The sequence below is a fragment of the Hippoglossus hippoglossus genome, chromosome 10 (assembly GCF_009819705.1).
Source record: "Hippoglossus hippoglossus isolate fHipHip1 chromosome 10, fHipHip1.pri, whole genome shotgun sequence".
In the NCBI taxonomy this organism is placed as follows: domain Eukaryota; kingdom Metazoa; phylum Chordata; class Actinopteri; order Pleuronectiformes; family Pleuronectidae; genus Hippoglossus; species Hippoglossus hippoglossus.
This window is the reverse complement of record NC_047160.1, coordinates 18,992,165-19,009,055: the sequence shown is the minus strand read 5'-3', so window position 1 is coordinate 19,009,055 and position 16,891 is coordinate 18,992,165. Positions and strand designations below refer to the sequence as shown.

General features: G+C 41.3%; 1 protein-coding gene across 1 annotated transcript in view; it reads left to right on the top strand.

Moving 5' to 3' along the window:
* Positions 1 to 16,891, top strand: part of tnmd (tenomodulin) — a 47,012-nt gene that overhangs the window by 16,987 nt on the left and 13,134 nt on the right. The window contains exon 3 of the mRNA XM_034598600.1: positions 12,702 to 12,842. Within this exon, the coding sequence (XP_034454491.1) occupies positions 12,702 to 12,842 (141 nt within the window). The remainder of the gene's footprint in view (positions 1 to 12,701; positions 12,843 to 16,891) is intronic.

Here is a 16,891-nt window from a genome sequence, read left to right as displayed (position 1 = left end):
GCAAAACATCCAGGGAAATATTGTATTCCCTGAGCTGTGGTACAAAGAAATTCAACTCTTTCTTGTCTTCACTTTGATTTTTACTGAGATCATAGAAATAAACAACACATCGACCAACAATATGTCCTGGGCCGTGAGTTTGTTTCACAATAGTGTGTTGACCAGAAGCACTGAACAGCTCCCCAAGTCCCCCTTGCCCTCCTCCCTCCAGAATGCAGCTCTATTATGGGCACAGTAGCACGTACCAAGGTGATTTATTGCCAGAAAGAGCTCAAGTTGTTTAAAATGACTGGTGTGATTAGTCATATATGCTTCAGAGCTGGAAAACGGGGGGGTGCACGGTGCTCCTGTAAATTAACGGCAGCTGCAGACTGTGGTCGACCACGGCAAGGTGGTCAAACGTGGTAAGCGGCAGAGTCGCCAGGGGACGAGGAGAGAAAGTGGGTCATTACACCCCTTTCAGGTATGAGTAGGCTGACAGTAGGGAGAGGTAGGCGACATCCAAGATTCAGAGGCTCCGCGGTGAACTGATTCAGGCAATAAAAATAAAACAGGAGAAGTATGATAGTCTGCGAGTTCTGCCAAAATTCCACTTGAGTTACTGCCCAGATATGCTCCATATATCCCACAAGCCCCCAAATATCGCCACGCTCCATTATTCCAGACAAAAAGCTGCACCTGGAAAAACCTTTTTATTTGGTAACTGGTTTTTGTTTCTTAAAAAGCATTACTCCCTTCATTCCTGCACTTTTTCTGGGCCTATACAGAGCTCACCAGAAAATGTATGTATATATAAAGTTGAACTCTGGCTGCCTTCAACAGAGTGCAACCAAATAACTATTTTCAATGGATATGTCGTGTGGGTGAAGAAATGTCAAAAATATGGTTTTATTAAATTAAATGAGAGGACTCGTGTTTTGTGTGTTAACGGCACAATTCTGTCAGGACCTTCTCCGGAGTTTGCCTTTCACACATGAACATCAGCACAGAAACAACCCAGAAGTCTCCGGGGTATTCAGGTGGGGGGGGGGGGGGGGGGGGGGGTGGAGCAGCAGGTAGAAGCAGGATTTAAAGCATTAATTCCTCTGCGGAGGTTCTGGTGTTTTTGTTTACATGGACACCAGTGTCTGTCTTGTCATCTTCGTCGGTGACTTCTATGTGTATCGCTTTTTCATCCTGAGATATTTGTTTTCTTCTTGTTTTTTTTGTTCATATGTTCTTGCGTATGTGCTCATTCGGACATTCTCTAGAGTCCTAACTACGAGACTCCAGAGAATATCAGGGGATTATCCGGAGTTCAGTGCATTTCTGAAAGCAGCTATAAACTGAAAAAATGTATAAAATCCCTGCTTGGATAATTCTTACTTCAGGAGTGCTTTTGTGCTGAAATGTCACAATCCACGTTTTGGTAAATGCACTTTACTTTAACCTGTGGCAGCATCACATTCTGGTCTTTTGGATTTTCTGTCAGCAGGGGATTTTTTATTGCTTTTCTTTGTCTACAGGGGATTTTTGTGATTATTGAAGACCGCTGCTAAATGGTGAGGAAAGAAAGAAGCTTTTTGCTCTTTGCTCCCGTGAGACTTTGTACAAAATCTGACCTTAAACGCTGACGTTTTAAGGTCTTTACGTGTGTTTCTGTGGAAATGTCTGAGTGACATCACACTTCGTGAGTTATCTGCAAGAATAAGAAAAGAAAAAAACATCAAACAACAGCATTGGCTCAGGAGGGGGGTACATCGCCAGTGGCTGTTTGTTTTAACAGCGTTAATGTGGTTTGGGAAGATGGCTCCATTAGGCTTTTGCTGCTTGACACGTTCGAGCTTAGTCTTTGAAAGGCTAATGACCTTAGCATTTTCTTTAACTGGCCTTTGGCATTGGCAGCTGCAAAACATTTTAACATCAAATTGATGCCGAAAGTAATTGCTTGGGTGAATTCCCAAAAGCACTCTAACCTCATGCCAACCTAGTTTTATCTTTCCATTTAATGCTACATACACCACATACTCAGATTGTGAATTTTGTATGGTTTCCAAAAAACATTAAGATACAGCAAAGATGCATTAGTTAAAGCTCAAGTGTGCAGCAACATCATAAATTTCAGTCGAGATCTAAAGAACTTAACTTTTTTTTTTTTTATATCAGTAGATTCGAGTTAAAACATCCACCGGTGTGTGTGTGTGTGTGTGTGTGTGTGTGTGTGTGTGTGTGTGTGTGTGTGTGTGTGTGTGTGTGTGTGTGTGTGTGTGTGTGTGTGTGTGTGTGTGTGTGTGTGTGTGTGTGTGTGTGTGTGTGTGTGCTGGTATTCATAGAATTTCCTCGAGATAAAAAAAAGAGGTTTAACTTTGGCGCTGTTACTTAATTGCTCGCATCCAGCTATTTACCTCCTCATATAACAGAACCACCAAAAGGCCTGGTGCTAATTACAATGCAGAAATGTTTCAGTGCCTCACAAATGTTTATATTTAGAGCCGGCATTTGCGTCCTTTCATTACACACTGACTGGGTACAGCTTCCAGACTAAAGTTGAGCCTAAATGCTTTATATTTGGATGAATTTGCTTTAAAGAAAGTTCTGTGGTCGTTGATCTGATCTTGAGTGTTCTGCATATTTTATTGACTAAATATATAAATTGGCAGAGTTTAACATTACATAAACCCCTGGTCTTATCTTAAATATGTAGTAGACGACTCAGAGCGCAGGGATTTTTTATCTGTTGTGTATGTTTACAAGAAATTAAAGTAGGAAAGAGAAACTGTTTTATCACCAGCAGTTCAAAGTTGAACATTCTCCTTTACTGTCACATAGACTGTGAATATAGATGGACGACATGACAGCCAAAGCATCTTGATCACTGGTTGCTGGCTGCAGTAGAGGTCATTAACAATGCATCCTCCATGTTAACAGATGGGACGTGGGCCAAGCTAAAAAGTCAAAATAGAAAACACAAAAAGATGGTTTCTGTCATTTTAGCTGTTAAAACGGAGTGAAACGTAATGATTGACAGAGACTGAAACAGTTGGTGGAGTGTATATATATCGACTGAATACCACAGCTCCACACCACGATCACTACTGCACAAACTCGGGCTCCAAATGACGTCAAATAAATTGGGTCAACTGACCCTTGATACCTTGAAACCGTCCCCCGATCGCTGCTACGCAGACCCGAGGGTCATCTGCACAAGGTGTCATCCTGGATATTTTTGCTTCATTTCGAGACAGAGGTGTTGTGTCATCCCTCTTCACATATATACTGTAAACATGATCACACAGAGATTTGTTGGCATATTATGTTGAAGCGTTCTCTTTTGTTTCTGTTCGCTCAGACTTGAAGTTTAGAGGAACATCCTGGTCCACATTGAAGGAACACTTACTCGAGAGAAAAAGCGGCAAATCCCCTGGCTCCTCACTAACATTGATGTAAATGACAAGACTCCGAGGTCTATTTCAACCGTTGACGTCTGCCGCCTGATAGCAGCTGCTACGCTAAGCATAAAAAGCAGAGGACTGGATAATCGCAGCCTCGGCTTGTGTCTCTCACACTGGTGGTGTTAGCATCATTAAGCCAGATAAGAGCCAAAAAAACACAGTCAGACATGAACGAGATTTATTCTTCTTTAGCGGATGTAAACACAAAACACTGGGCCACGACAAAGGAGCTGTATTTAGAGCATAACAGGATGTTCAGGGCTGATGAACATTAACGTTAATAAACAGAAGGGACACAGCTACACACACACACACACACACACACACACACACACACACACACACACACACCAGAGATCGTCTCAGAGCAGAGCTGCAAAGTGACTCTCTCAAAGGACCATAAATGTGCTTCTAGTTACTGTCAAACCACCGACAGTCTCTGTCTGGCAGAAAGAAAGGAAAGTCCAGCAGTAGCTTCTCATGGCTGGTTAGCTCTTTGTCCAACGCTACACCGAGCAACAGTCAGTCAGCCCCCCCACCCCCCGTGTCCCCCTGACCCTCCAGGTCACACACCACATAGTCATGAGGCCAAAGCTCCAACAGTCACTGCTCCATCACTCCTCTGTTGTCTTTTTTAAACATCCTGGGAGAGGGTAGATTGTGCAGCTGAATTTTGATATTGTCAGGCCATCCATCATATATCCATCATATATACATAATGTGTTGTCAATTCATCGCCAACCAAGTTAGCCATCGCTGTCTGAGGCTAATATTTTGATAGTACAACTTTCTCGGTAACTGGTAGTTCAATGTTGGGCTGTTTAGTTTTTTTCAGTTTCTTATTATTAGTATACTTTGCAAGTTCAAGAAAATTAGAGTAGAGATGTGAAAAGCTTTGGATTCACCACATAAAAAATATCTGTGCAATGTTGTGTTGTTTTCTAGTCCGTGCATGTAAATGTCCTCACTGTTGAAGACACTGAAACAAAGGATAATGCAGTCTGGTCCTAAAATGACTCATATACAGCCACATGCTGTATTTCCCACATTTGCAACATGTTGCACCTACTGTGTTCTGCTTCCTGTCAGGTCGTCTTCACTGAGATTAATGTCATGCGCTGCCAGGGAGCTCATTTTACCCTGTACCGACTAAGTTGATGATGCATTAGTGACTGACCGGTATTTCCTAAATTGAATTTTCCAAGCTGGGGCCTGTCCAGAAACAACTGTCTGCATTCAGCTGGCATCACCAAACAGCAACCTGCATGTGTCTGGCAACCGGAGACCATTCTTACTTCATTTATCCAAATTCTCCAGGCCTTGGGAGTTGACAGGCTCGGTAATCAGTGTCCACAAGCATAATCCCCACGGTCTCAAGACACCACACAATCAGATCCCCCTCTCCCTCCCCCTCTCCCCCTCTCCCCCTCTCCCCCTCTCCCCCTCTCCCTCTCCCCTCTCTCTCTCTTTTTTTTCTCACGTCTTATAAATAAAATCACCTTGCAAGTGAAAATACCTGCACAAATATGCAAACTGTACAGTGTCGGAGTGAATGACAACATGTGTCTGCATGTATGAAAACCATCTGCACCACTGGGTAGAGAATCTATACTGGCTATAATTATTTCCCTTGTGGATCCTAGTTTTCAAGCACTATCTCCATAGGAACCTGCACCTGCTCGTCTCTGAGCTTAACGTGGCTGCCAGGTTTGTTTTCATTACCTGAAATGTTTCTCGTGAAACTCGCAGAGTGTGTGTGTGTGTGTGTGTCTTTAATTGTCATTATTCAAGGGAAAGATTAATTAATCTGGCAGAAACCATGTTTGCTGCCATTTGTAAAAGGTTACACCTCTGCAGCGGCAATTTCCTAACTGTCTAACAGAGATGTTCCATTTTTGCTCCTGAGAAAATGAGAAACTCTAATGACAAAAAATCCTGACATCGCCAACCAAGAGTGCAACCAGAGTACTTGGGAGACATTAGTTGTTCTCATGTGACTGCCCATGTGAAGAGACTTGAGCTCTGAAAATAAGTCTGCTGCAGGACAAGCAGCCAACACGAGAGACGAGGGACACGGAGAGAAATAGAGCTTCCTCTGCATCACTGGCAACAAAGCTGAGTTGATCACGGCCAGCTGTTCTGAGCTGAAACTCTGAAAGTGTTTGTCTTTTATACCTGGGAGACAAACTTTATTACAGAGGCATTTTTCGCATTTTTGGTTCTGTGACTCATTTAGGAGACACTTGACACTTGTGCTAGATTTCACCCCAAAATATGCCTAATCTTATAACAGTAATAGTAATAATCACAATACCTCACAGATGTAATTCCTGGACAATAAACCACATATAAAAGCTCTTTAGACAACAACAACAAAACCTTAAATGTCTGATACCTTCTCTGAAAGTGCCTTGAGATAATATATATATTATGATTTGGCGCTATACAAAATAATCAAATTGAATTGATATCTTTACTAGTTTGCCATTAAACAAACAATTATCGGACTTCTGCCTCTAAGCCATTTCCAGCAAGAGATGTCAAAAGAAAATGTAAGGAGAAAGTTACTTAGATATTCTCACATTCAGCCCCTCCAGAGAAACTTCAGGAAAATGTCCGGAATTCGGCGCATGTGGGAAAATAGCTCTAGACACATCAAACTCTGAGTGACTCCCAGACAGCACGACTCTCTGCAGCTTCCCTGTCAGTCCAACTCAGGAATCTCCTGAAATGAAGACATTTTAGCTTCTGGCCATCAATTATATCTAAATGTGTAATTCAGCGTCTATTTAAAGAAGCTCTCAAGCTGGTTAAAACCGCAAAATATGATTGAAATGTGAACCCACTACCAAGATTTTAAACACAGTAATAAACAAAGCCCTATAATTTAAATTAGAGCCAGTTGAAACACACACAAAAAACATAATTAAATTTAAAAGGCAACCTGGATGACTGGAACAGTTTCACTTGCCATAGAAGAAAAACTTAAGGTGTTAAGAATAAACATTAACGAAGCTTTGGTTTTATTTAAATGTGTCAGAAAGTCGTGACAGTGAATCAGTGTGAACGATATCATGGGGAAGCAGATGAGTGAAATTCCGCCATCGTTCATGTTATTATTCAGACCTGTGCTTTACGTCTTCATAGAAAAAGGCCTTAAATAAAGTATGGATACTTGAGAGTGTACACATTTTTGAGTATTCTACAAAGGTACAATATATGTATATATATACAGCAATGATATGAAACTCGTGCAGCTCTCACCACTAAACCTGTGACTGTCAGTTGCTCAAATACACATACACATATATATACTCTGTGTTTTAAAACCAGCATAGACCTTAAAGTACTAAAACTAAAAGGACCCGGTGTTCAAAGGTGTGACTGTCGAAGCTGCTGGGCTCCTCCATTTATCACAGGGCTGAATATGGCTCCCTGGAGGCCTGATGCACTGCAGCGCTCACGCCACCTTTCCCCTTCACACCGCCCATCCTTCCTACCCCCGTCACCAGAGCTGGGTACTAACACAACGTCTGTAATGGACTCTAAGAAACATATACGAGTGACTGTATTTAGTTATAGCTACAATTTATAGAGCCTAGTGGGTTATCAGTATGGTAACATTGTTTAAATCAATAGATAATATATAAAGGGACTATTTTTGCCATATTAACATTTTCAAAAGAAGACAAGTTGTAGTTTAGTTGATTGTTTACTTTCCTTGCTGGTCAAATTTCCAACCTTGTTAATTACCCACTGAGCCAAGTTGCCAGACAAACAAATCAGAGTTAGGTCAAGCAAACATTTATTTATTTATAGATACATGGCAAGTTAATTCTCTTCAATAATACATATTTCCTTGAATGTGTGTGAAATTTTAGACAACTGAGAAATACAACCTTTTGATAGCTTCGTCACTCTGTGCACCACTGGAGATTTGAATTCATGCCAAGATGTGTCAGATCTTTTTCACAAATTTGATGCTGTATGAAAACAGAAAGTGAACAAAAGTAATAATGGCGAAGACATCTTAAGTATTTAAAATACCGTACAAATTAAATGTAGGGGCATGTGTTTTGTAATCTGCAGAGAAATAGATTTGAAAAATAACCTGCCTGCCTCCCTACCTCCCCACCTCCCCACTCACCGCCTCCACTGTCACCCCACCCCCCCACCCCCTCCGTGAGTGACAGGCATCTAGTTCCGCCCGACTGGATCCTCCATCTTTTAACCCTCAAGGACAACTAAGAGGACATATTGTCATCAACTCATCTCCCTCATTCCCACGGCCGCCTCCTCCATCGATGCACAAATGCACACACGCTCTCCGTCTCTCCGCACACACTCAGAGTGTGAGCAGCAACCCACTCACCTGTAACGCCATCTACATGACCTTTGTTTAATGTCCTCGGGTGCCACACCAGAACCTATTCACACAAACAACCCCGCGGATTTAGTTGAGCCTTCCGCCTCTCAGTCACATTGTGAGTCCGCGTTTGAAGCCATCTAGGTGGAGGTTGTTAAGAACCACTTCAGACAGAAACCTTGAAGAGAGGAAATAAACAAGGCATTGTCTGTGAAGGCCCCGGCACAGATCACCTCACACTCCTGAGCTTGAATGTTTTCCGAGCTGTGGAGATCTGAATTTTTTATTTCATGCTGTACAATCGTCTGAGGCATCTCATGCTGTGAGGAAAAAAGACCAGCTGTTCCAGAGGGATATGGGACTTTGTGTGAGGCAGTTTTTTTCAAATAAATAACAAGTTTGTATTCGTAGTAATGTTGCTTTGACAATCAATGTCCATTTCACGGTGCTGTTGTTTGCAATGTAACCTTTAAGTGATCGAATGCACTGTTAAAAATAACAAAGACACACACAGACATCACTGTACTGTTGTTGCTGGTTTGCTTTCTCATAAACTAACTGCTCTCGCTCCTGCAAGTTGTTTTTTGCACTACGACGTGTTCTTACAAGTTGTAAAGCCGGCGAGACAACAGGGAGCTGTGCTGAACTTCAGATTGGAGACTGTTGCCCTTAGCTGCAGTCAGGAAACTCTTTTGAATTTGAAGAAAAATGTAAAATCCCAGAAATCAGGAAATGTGATTTCAGAGAGCTGTGCCACTTTTATTACCAGAGACAGACTCCTCTGAAACACTGGTATTTAGAAGACAGGCGGAGGGTAGATGTTACAAAGGATAGTTCTTTTTTAATAAAGTTAAATAAAAACAAAAAAACTCCTTGTTATATGTATAGTTTAAAGTGCTGTCTTTACTCTGAGAAGCTTATCAGTAGTTTCATATAAGCTGTTTAGAAAAAGGAACTGATTGGAACGATGATGCAGAGAATTATCACCCGAGTGCAGTTCCCCTCTGTGAAGTCTGTCAGCGAGTTTTATTTTAGCTGTTGAGGTGTTACAAGCCACAACTTTACAGTTTTTAGTTCATGCTCACTGATCTCATAGTGCGATGCTCCAGTGCACCCTCTGTACACTTCCCGTTCAGTGGCCAATGGCAGCCAGTGGATTGAACCTCGACATCGAAGTGTGAAGCTTACTGATGTTCCAGGAGGCAATTTTATTTATGTTCTGCCATCAATATGAACATGAGAAAAAATAAAACTTCCTGTTCCGCAAAAAAGGGGTTAAAAATAAAATAAAAATAATGGCTGGCAGGAAGTAATAAACTAGCTTATAGACCTATGCAGTCTATGTTATAGACCAGTGCTGTCAGATGAACGATCATTTATTGTACGATCATTTTCCCCCTCTGTACGATGTACGATCAATAATGCTTGATGTATGATAATTTGATCATTCTGTGACACTTAGTAGTATCAGTTGTAATCTGGATAGTAAAGTATGCATCACGTCTGTATTTACACATCTCTTCTCATGTGACATAGACACAAGTCCTTCCTGTCTTAAGTTTCAAAGCAAGGGCCCTGTGCCTTGAAAAGAATTGTTGCCGTACACTAAATCGACACAGCTTTGAAACGTCGGTATTAAGCATCACATCCCTACTCTGGTACAATAATTTTCTATAATTTGAAAGCAGTATCAAATGTATTAAAAGTCCTAGTATAGTCTTTCTGAGTTCTTGTAAGAAAGTGTAACTTAAATTGGAGCTGTTCTTTTGTGCTGGCCTTTTTATACCAAATGGGAAACCAATTAACTTTCACAGCTCTAACTTTTTCGCAGCCAAGTGACAGGTTCAGTGAATTAATACATCATAAATAGTACGAATTGAGTAAATCATGAAAAACAAGTTCTCTTAAATTTCCCAGTGAATACTTTTAGGATGAGAATCAGCACAAGTCAAGAAATTGTAACAATCACTTACAATAAAATGGGGCTAAATATTGTGTTGTGTTCTAAAATCCACCCCCGATTGCAGTGAATCAAGTCTCACCAATGTACTCAAGCATCTAGAATGAAAAGAGGCCGTACAGAGGCCATTCATTTCTATTTTCAAAATGCCAATTATGGTGCACAGCAGCAGCTTTGGATATTGAACCAGTTGAAGTCAAACTGTTGTAATACATTATTATCTATTTCAACCCGGTGCAGTGGGGAGATTCTCACGGCTGGATTTTCATCAAAAGTGATAGCCTGCTGAAAATGTAATTCACTGTTTTAGTATAAATCAATAAGCCTCCAGAATCTATCCCCTCATTGCACCTTTATGTTAATATTAAAGATATGCTCAAATAGAACTTTAATTCACCACACAGACTCTCAGACTGTTTAATAGCCCCAATTTTATCCATAACTGCTCAATTGACACTTAAATTTCAAGCCCATCTTAATTTGCCTTCTCCTGACGATTCCAAGTTCTACTTCTCTTTGGAGCAAAGGCTACTGTCGCCCATGTTAATGGAGATTTATAGGCTGGTGCCATTTGGGACTGTGATCTTCTATTAAGAATTATATCCAATTCCATCATTATTACTCTGTTCTTCCAAGCCATGGCTACATGTGATGCAGTGTACTAAATGTTCTGCATCTTCATGTAAGAAAGAAGACACACGAAACATGCTAAAAGCTGAACGTGTAGAAGAGTTAGAAGGAAAAGCTAATTTTGTGTTGGAGCATTAGAGGACATGCAGATGCTTCTGATGAGGGGTATAAATCCTGATGGACTCCCATCCGCGTGTATTCATTAATCATGCGTCTCATTGGCGAGGCTCTGATTTGGCAGAGAGACAGATGAAGATGAACTCAGCAATATATTTCTCATCATAACACAACCCTCACATAAATATTAATAGCATATTTTCAGCTGTGGGCAAGAATCGTTTTTCAGACAGGGAATTTTAAGAGCTATCCATGCATGTCCGAGAACAGCGCACGAGCAAGCGGCTGTGATAAACAACACTGCTTTAAGGCATCGGTGAAGAAAAGGCTTCAGCAGTGCTGCAGACTCAAAAGGTCTTTATTTTACATACTTCATCAGATCAACTTCCATCAGTACATTGTCTTACTTAACCTTGTCAACACACATTAATTGCACTAGTGATTGTTATTACTGAATGCAGCACTTTAAGCAGATGATACATATTAGCAGGCAATGAGGAACTAAAAGCAAATATCCAGCCGTAGATAATTAGCAGCTTCTGTAGCAAGTAGCAAACCAGCATGAAAGCTATTGGTTTCTGAAGTGCTGTTTTAAGCCTATTGTCTATTTATGCCTATTGCGACATATTAGTAAATTGAAACCAGAAGCAGCCATATATGGAGGAGTGGGGGGTGGAGCCTGACTGAGAGTGTGAGGATACTGCATGTCTACCTTCACCTGTGACCTGCAGCCACCGAATGATACTACCATGTTTTATTGTCTATTCCGCTCTAAGTTGGACTATAATTCACAAAATGTACATCATGCTGCATTGAAGAGAATCTCTGAGCCAATTAGCTATCATCTGATGACGAATTAGACTCTTGGGGCAACAGCCAATAGCTGATATCCTGGTCGAGACTTCTTCTATTTGCTATATGCTGTTCACAGTCCGACGAGTCTACACAAGTTGAATATTTCTCCGCAATGGCTTCACTTTTTGGACCCTTAGTCTACGTCCATTTTTCTATTCAGTCTATGTTGCATAGTCAATTTATTATATTAATGATGCATCAAATGACTGTGTAGGGGTCACTTTGATAATTATCACCCAGTGCCCACCCCACCTCTCCCCTCAGCTTAGCTAAGGGATTTTAACATCTTTCCATTAATTGTTTTGGTTTTTTACTGTCTTCCAACTTTTCTTACTGTTTTGATCCACCCTCATCAACCGCATTCAAAGATGCAGCATGAAGCTATTTTCAGCTTTATGATAAAAATCCACTGAACGCCACCTGCCCAGCAATAAACGGCAGACACACAAAGGTAGCCACTAGTTGGTGAACATAGTGGAGCAATAAAAGAGCCAGATATTTCCTTGAGGCAGAGCTAGAAGGACAGTGAATATTGGACTTACATGCGTTCTGTTGCCCACAAGCATGACTCCAAATACTAATGTAGCTGCGTGTCTGCTGGGAGAATTAATAAGCAACTGTTCTCCATAAAAAACTCAGCTGCCTGCAAGTGGTCAAAATAAATCAGTTAATGCCGGTTTAATATGTGACAAATTTCTGCACAGCAACAATTTAAAATTCCAAAGTACAACTTTTCTCATCTCGTCTTGTGTTAGTCTGTTGATCACACTGAGCTTCCATTTTGTTTCTCTTCATTATTCACTCTGACACGACGTCAGCTGTTTTCTGTTTATTTCCGTCGTCATTTTGAGTCAATCTGTGGTTCTGGGTGCCAAGAGCAATTAACCATGTCAGGAAAATAACACACACTTGATGATTTAAGGGTTGTTATTTCTGTAAGTTGACTTATAGCAACCTGTGGATCTGTGTCATTCTCGCTGTCATTTGTTACACTTTTTCATTTTTGTGGCATTTTCTGTCACTGTGTTTTATTGATGTAGCAATTTTTTTTCGGGCTCTGTCACAAGAAGATGATGTCTGGAGCCTTAATCCTGCATAAACAAAGAATTGCGTCCTTTTTTTTCTACCAGGGAAACAGCTGTCAATGAGAACAACACCAGACCTGTTTGACTAGTTGGAACAAACTGAAATATGGATAGCGAATCAGGAGGCTAATCTAATGATCAGTGCAGAGCTCTGAGATGTTGAACTTTGGGTGAACTTAAATAAAAAAAAATAAACCCATTATACTTTTATCAGATGCACCAGTCACAGTGTGGTGTTGTGGTTTGTGTCTTTGCAGGTGTATGACCATCAGTACAAAGCCGTGTTGGATGGCATCGAGACAGAAAGCGTGTTGGAGATCGACCCAGGTCAGCGAGTTGAGATCTTCAGAATGGGAAACGGGAGCGAAGAAGTCATTGAGGTGCACGACTTCAAAAATGTAAGTGAAATTAAACAAGGCCATTTAGGTAATTCCTCTTTTTTCCTCTCTCAGGAAGGATAATGTTCACATCTTTGACCCTTTGACCTACCTGATGGAAATAGCACGCCGCTGTCACGGACATTTGTGTCACGTCTGTCATGTCACGTTGCCTTTATTAGGGTTAGTGGTTCATCAGTTGATAGAGAGATGATGTGGCATGAAATGACACAAACCATTACATTTAGGTGAGAGCACACAAAATGAAAATTGGCGTGTTACTCATACGTGATTTGGTGAAACCAGGCATCTTCTACATCTTCATATTCTTCCTATTTCAGGTCCATGGTGTGTCATCAACACGACCAGTCATTTGCTGTGACATTTTCCTGCTGTTGTCTCACATGGGCTCACTCTGACATTTTACAGACATTTTATTACGGGGCTTACAGGAAAAGTTGTGGAAAATGTCCGGAGCAATTTACCCTGATATTTTCGTTCTCGCATGCAGCCCCTCTGAAAAAATATCAGGAAAATATCTGGACTTTAGTGCAATGTCTGAAAGCAGCTTAATTGACGCTAAAGCAGCAACTGATGGTTTTGTGTGTTTCAGTGCACACACAGACCCCCAGAGAGAGAGAGAGAGGGATCTGTAAAACACTAATTCTATACAGTAACGTCTTTGCGGTGCAGAGACAAAGCCCATTAAGAAGCACATCTCTGTTTGTTTCTTTTTTTTTTCAGCAGTAATTTTGTCAGCAGCAGAACTCATTAACTTATCTTTCATTCCTAAATCCTGTTTGAGTGAGCAGGAGGTTGCACACGCTGCACCTCAGAGACGGGTGTGTTCTGCTTGACTGGGTAATGAATGCTCTTACTCTCACACCATTATTTACTGTATAATGTGTGGTTGCGAGGCTGAATGTTACAGGATACACCTCGTCCCAAAAACAAAACAAAATGCAGTGAGTTAATTGTTTTCGTGAGAATGGATCTTGTGAATCTAAAATGGCTGCCTGATGGAAACCAGGCACAGCACCGGGAAAACCTTAACCTCTGCAATCACCATCTATTTCTCTCCTCTTCAAGATGCCCAGTGTGTGTCTGTGTGGGACATGTGGGACACACACATGTTTGTACAGCTCTCTTAGTGAGGACATTCATTGGCAAAATGCATTCCCTAGCCCCTTCCCCTAACCATCCAAACTAAATGCCTAACCCTAACCCTTAACTTAATTCTAACCCTAAAACCAAGTCTAAGCCCCCAAACAGTCCATTAAAGGGAGGTTACAGAGTGAGGACGGCCAAAAGGTCCTCACTTTCCCAAAATGTCCTCACTCCGTAGGTTGTAGGCTCAAACTGGTCCTCACAAAGGTAGCTGTACAAGAGCACAAATACACACACACACACACGCACACACACACACACACACACACACACACACACACACACACACACACACACACACACACACACACACACACACACACACACACACACACACACAGAGAGAGATGCGCCTGTTGCTTGCTCCACTTCCGGTTAGTAAAGCGCGTCCCCTGAGGAGACTCGTTTGATTCAGCGCTTCCACCACGGACGAGTAAGAAACAAGCCCATGAGCAGCGTAAATCAAACCATATTGTGATTTTAAAAAACAGGAAGGAAACCCACGCAAAACTTACAATGAGGTTATACTAAGTGGTGGCTTGTGCGCTGATGTTAGAATTGTTTTGTTTTTTTTAATGGAATGCTACGTTTTATTACAGACTCCAAAATCCAGGTCTAAAACAATCTCCTTCAAGCCCGAGGGCTGTGTGAGGAATGGAAAATGAGGGGATTATGCCACAAGGACTGTGGACCACAGGCGAATTCAGCTCCCTATTGTCTGTATTGGGCTCATTTAAACAGGAGGGAAAAGAAAATGAAGAAAGAGAAACGTCCTGGGAGAGAAACCACAAAAGTTATTTTTACATTAAAACAAAGGAACAAAGAAACATTGGTCCTAAACTCGCTTTATATATTTAACTTAATAAAATGACAAACTGTTCCAAGCTGTTCGATGATAAAATCTAATTACAGTTATTGTTGATACAGCAAAAAGCTAAGTTAACTAAGACCTATCGGATACGGCTTTACACCTGATTAAATCTTTTGCTAGATGTTTCTTTCATACTGTCTCTACAAACCTTGCACCGTGAGTGTGAGTCCTCCGTCACCTCCGAGGTGGCGGTCCAGCCGTCACATCTCAAAACACTGCACACAGTGAACTGAGAGAACTGTGAGATCACAAGAGGCGTCCATGTGAGTCAAGACCTTAAACTGTAAATAAAGATGGGCGACGCGCCTCCACCCCCTCTCACTGTCAGGAAATGAAGCCAAATATATTCAGGATCTTGCTCGTTTGCAGCCAGAGTCTTTGCAGCAGCGATCGGAGGATGGAGCCACGTTAGCGAGGTCCTGCTGATGCACGGTCTTGACCAATCGCGAGTCAGTCTCAGCTGTCAATCATGTCGTTTCACCACATTTTGTTTATGACTTGTACTGCAGCAAGCCACCAGGGGGCAGTCAAAATGGTTTGACTTCACTTTTGGGATGCTGTGATGTCATCCGTATTCATATACAGTCTATGGTGGTCACCCAGTTCAGGAAGAACTTCACCCTCTCTGGTGGAAACAGATATCATAACTTTGCTTTTTACTTGTAACTGTGGCCTACATATACTTTTATGCTATTCCATGTACAAGTCAGCATTTTATCGTCTTTTGAGGAGAGTGAGTAGCAGTATTACTCACCGGATGTTATCTTGTGGTTGTTGGCAGGCTTTGAGTTAGACCAATAGGTTATTTGTCTGTAACATAGACTGTATATGAAGATGGACGACATGTCGACTCCCCAAGAGTGAAGCCAAAGCATCTCAATCCCCCCTAGTGGCTGGCTGCAGTACAGATCATTAATCCCGCCTCCTCCATGTTAGTGGGTGGGACAAGAAGCCAAAGTACACGTCAAATAAAATGTTCTCAAAGTGTCTGTGATTTTAGGTAGTTCTTACCATACATATGTACGTTCAAGGGCTAATTGTTCCTGTTAGTTTGGTTTGATTAGTTATTTGATGCTATTAAAACTAAGTGAAACGTAATGATTGATGGCTCAGACTGACTCGCGATTGGTCAAGCGCATCGGCTCTATCGCCCAATCGCTACTGCAGAGACTGTGGCTCCAAATGGGCAAGATGGCGGAGTTCGTATCCGGGATATTTTGGGTTCATTACTTGATAGTTGGTGGAAGTGGAAACGTGTCGTCCATCTTAATATTTACAGTCTTTTGTTTATAATGTAGAGTGTAAGTCTACTTTATATATGCATCACATTTAAATTCTGATCAAATTTGTCTCTCAGAAATATTGTGATTATGGGTAAAAAAACGTAAATGTCCCAAAGATACAGATAACGATGTTAAAAGGGACCAAACTAATACATGCTCTCATGAGTTTAGCTCTTTATTCACAGGGGCTTGAATGACGCATGCACTTTCCTATTCTTTATTGTCTTTAATAGATGAAGATGAGCATCTTGCACATGGATACACAAGTGGATATTTCAACACAGCCCTGTTAAAATGACATTGCTTTTCCATTTCTCATCCCTGTGTTAATGCGTCTTTCTTAATTTTCTGGTTGACCAACCCCAGTAATCATTGTATCTCATCACAACACTGCCCTCTCCTCCTCTGCTACAAGTCACCGATACAGTAGAGCCAAATTAAACAGAGACTCATCACAATCAAGCCCAGCATAAACATTATGCTTTTGTGCAGGAGACTATTATTGCCCCATCCTTTTTCTGCACAGATGAAATTACATGCAGTAAATTATGGCGGCCATCACTTTGTATCATGTCTTGTGCGGCTGGTATCTGGTTTTCAGAGTGACAGCCCCACGGAAAATGTAGAAATACCGCCAACATGATCAAGTTAACCGATTCAAAGGAGATGTCATAGCACACCGTGTTACCGTAATTAAATTTAGATTGAATCAAGTCCATTTCCATGGACCCACTCACACAATTTTCACT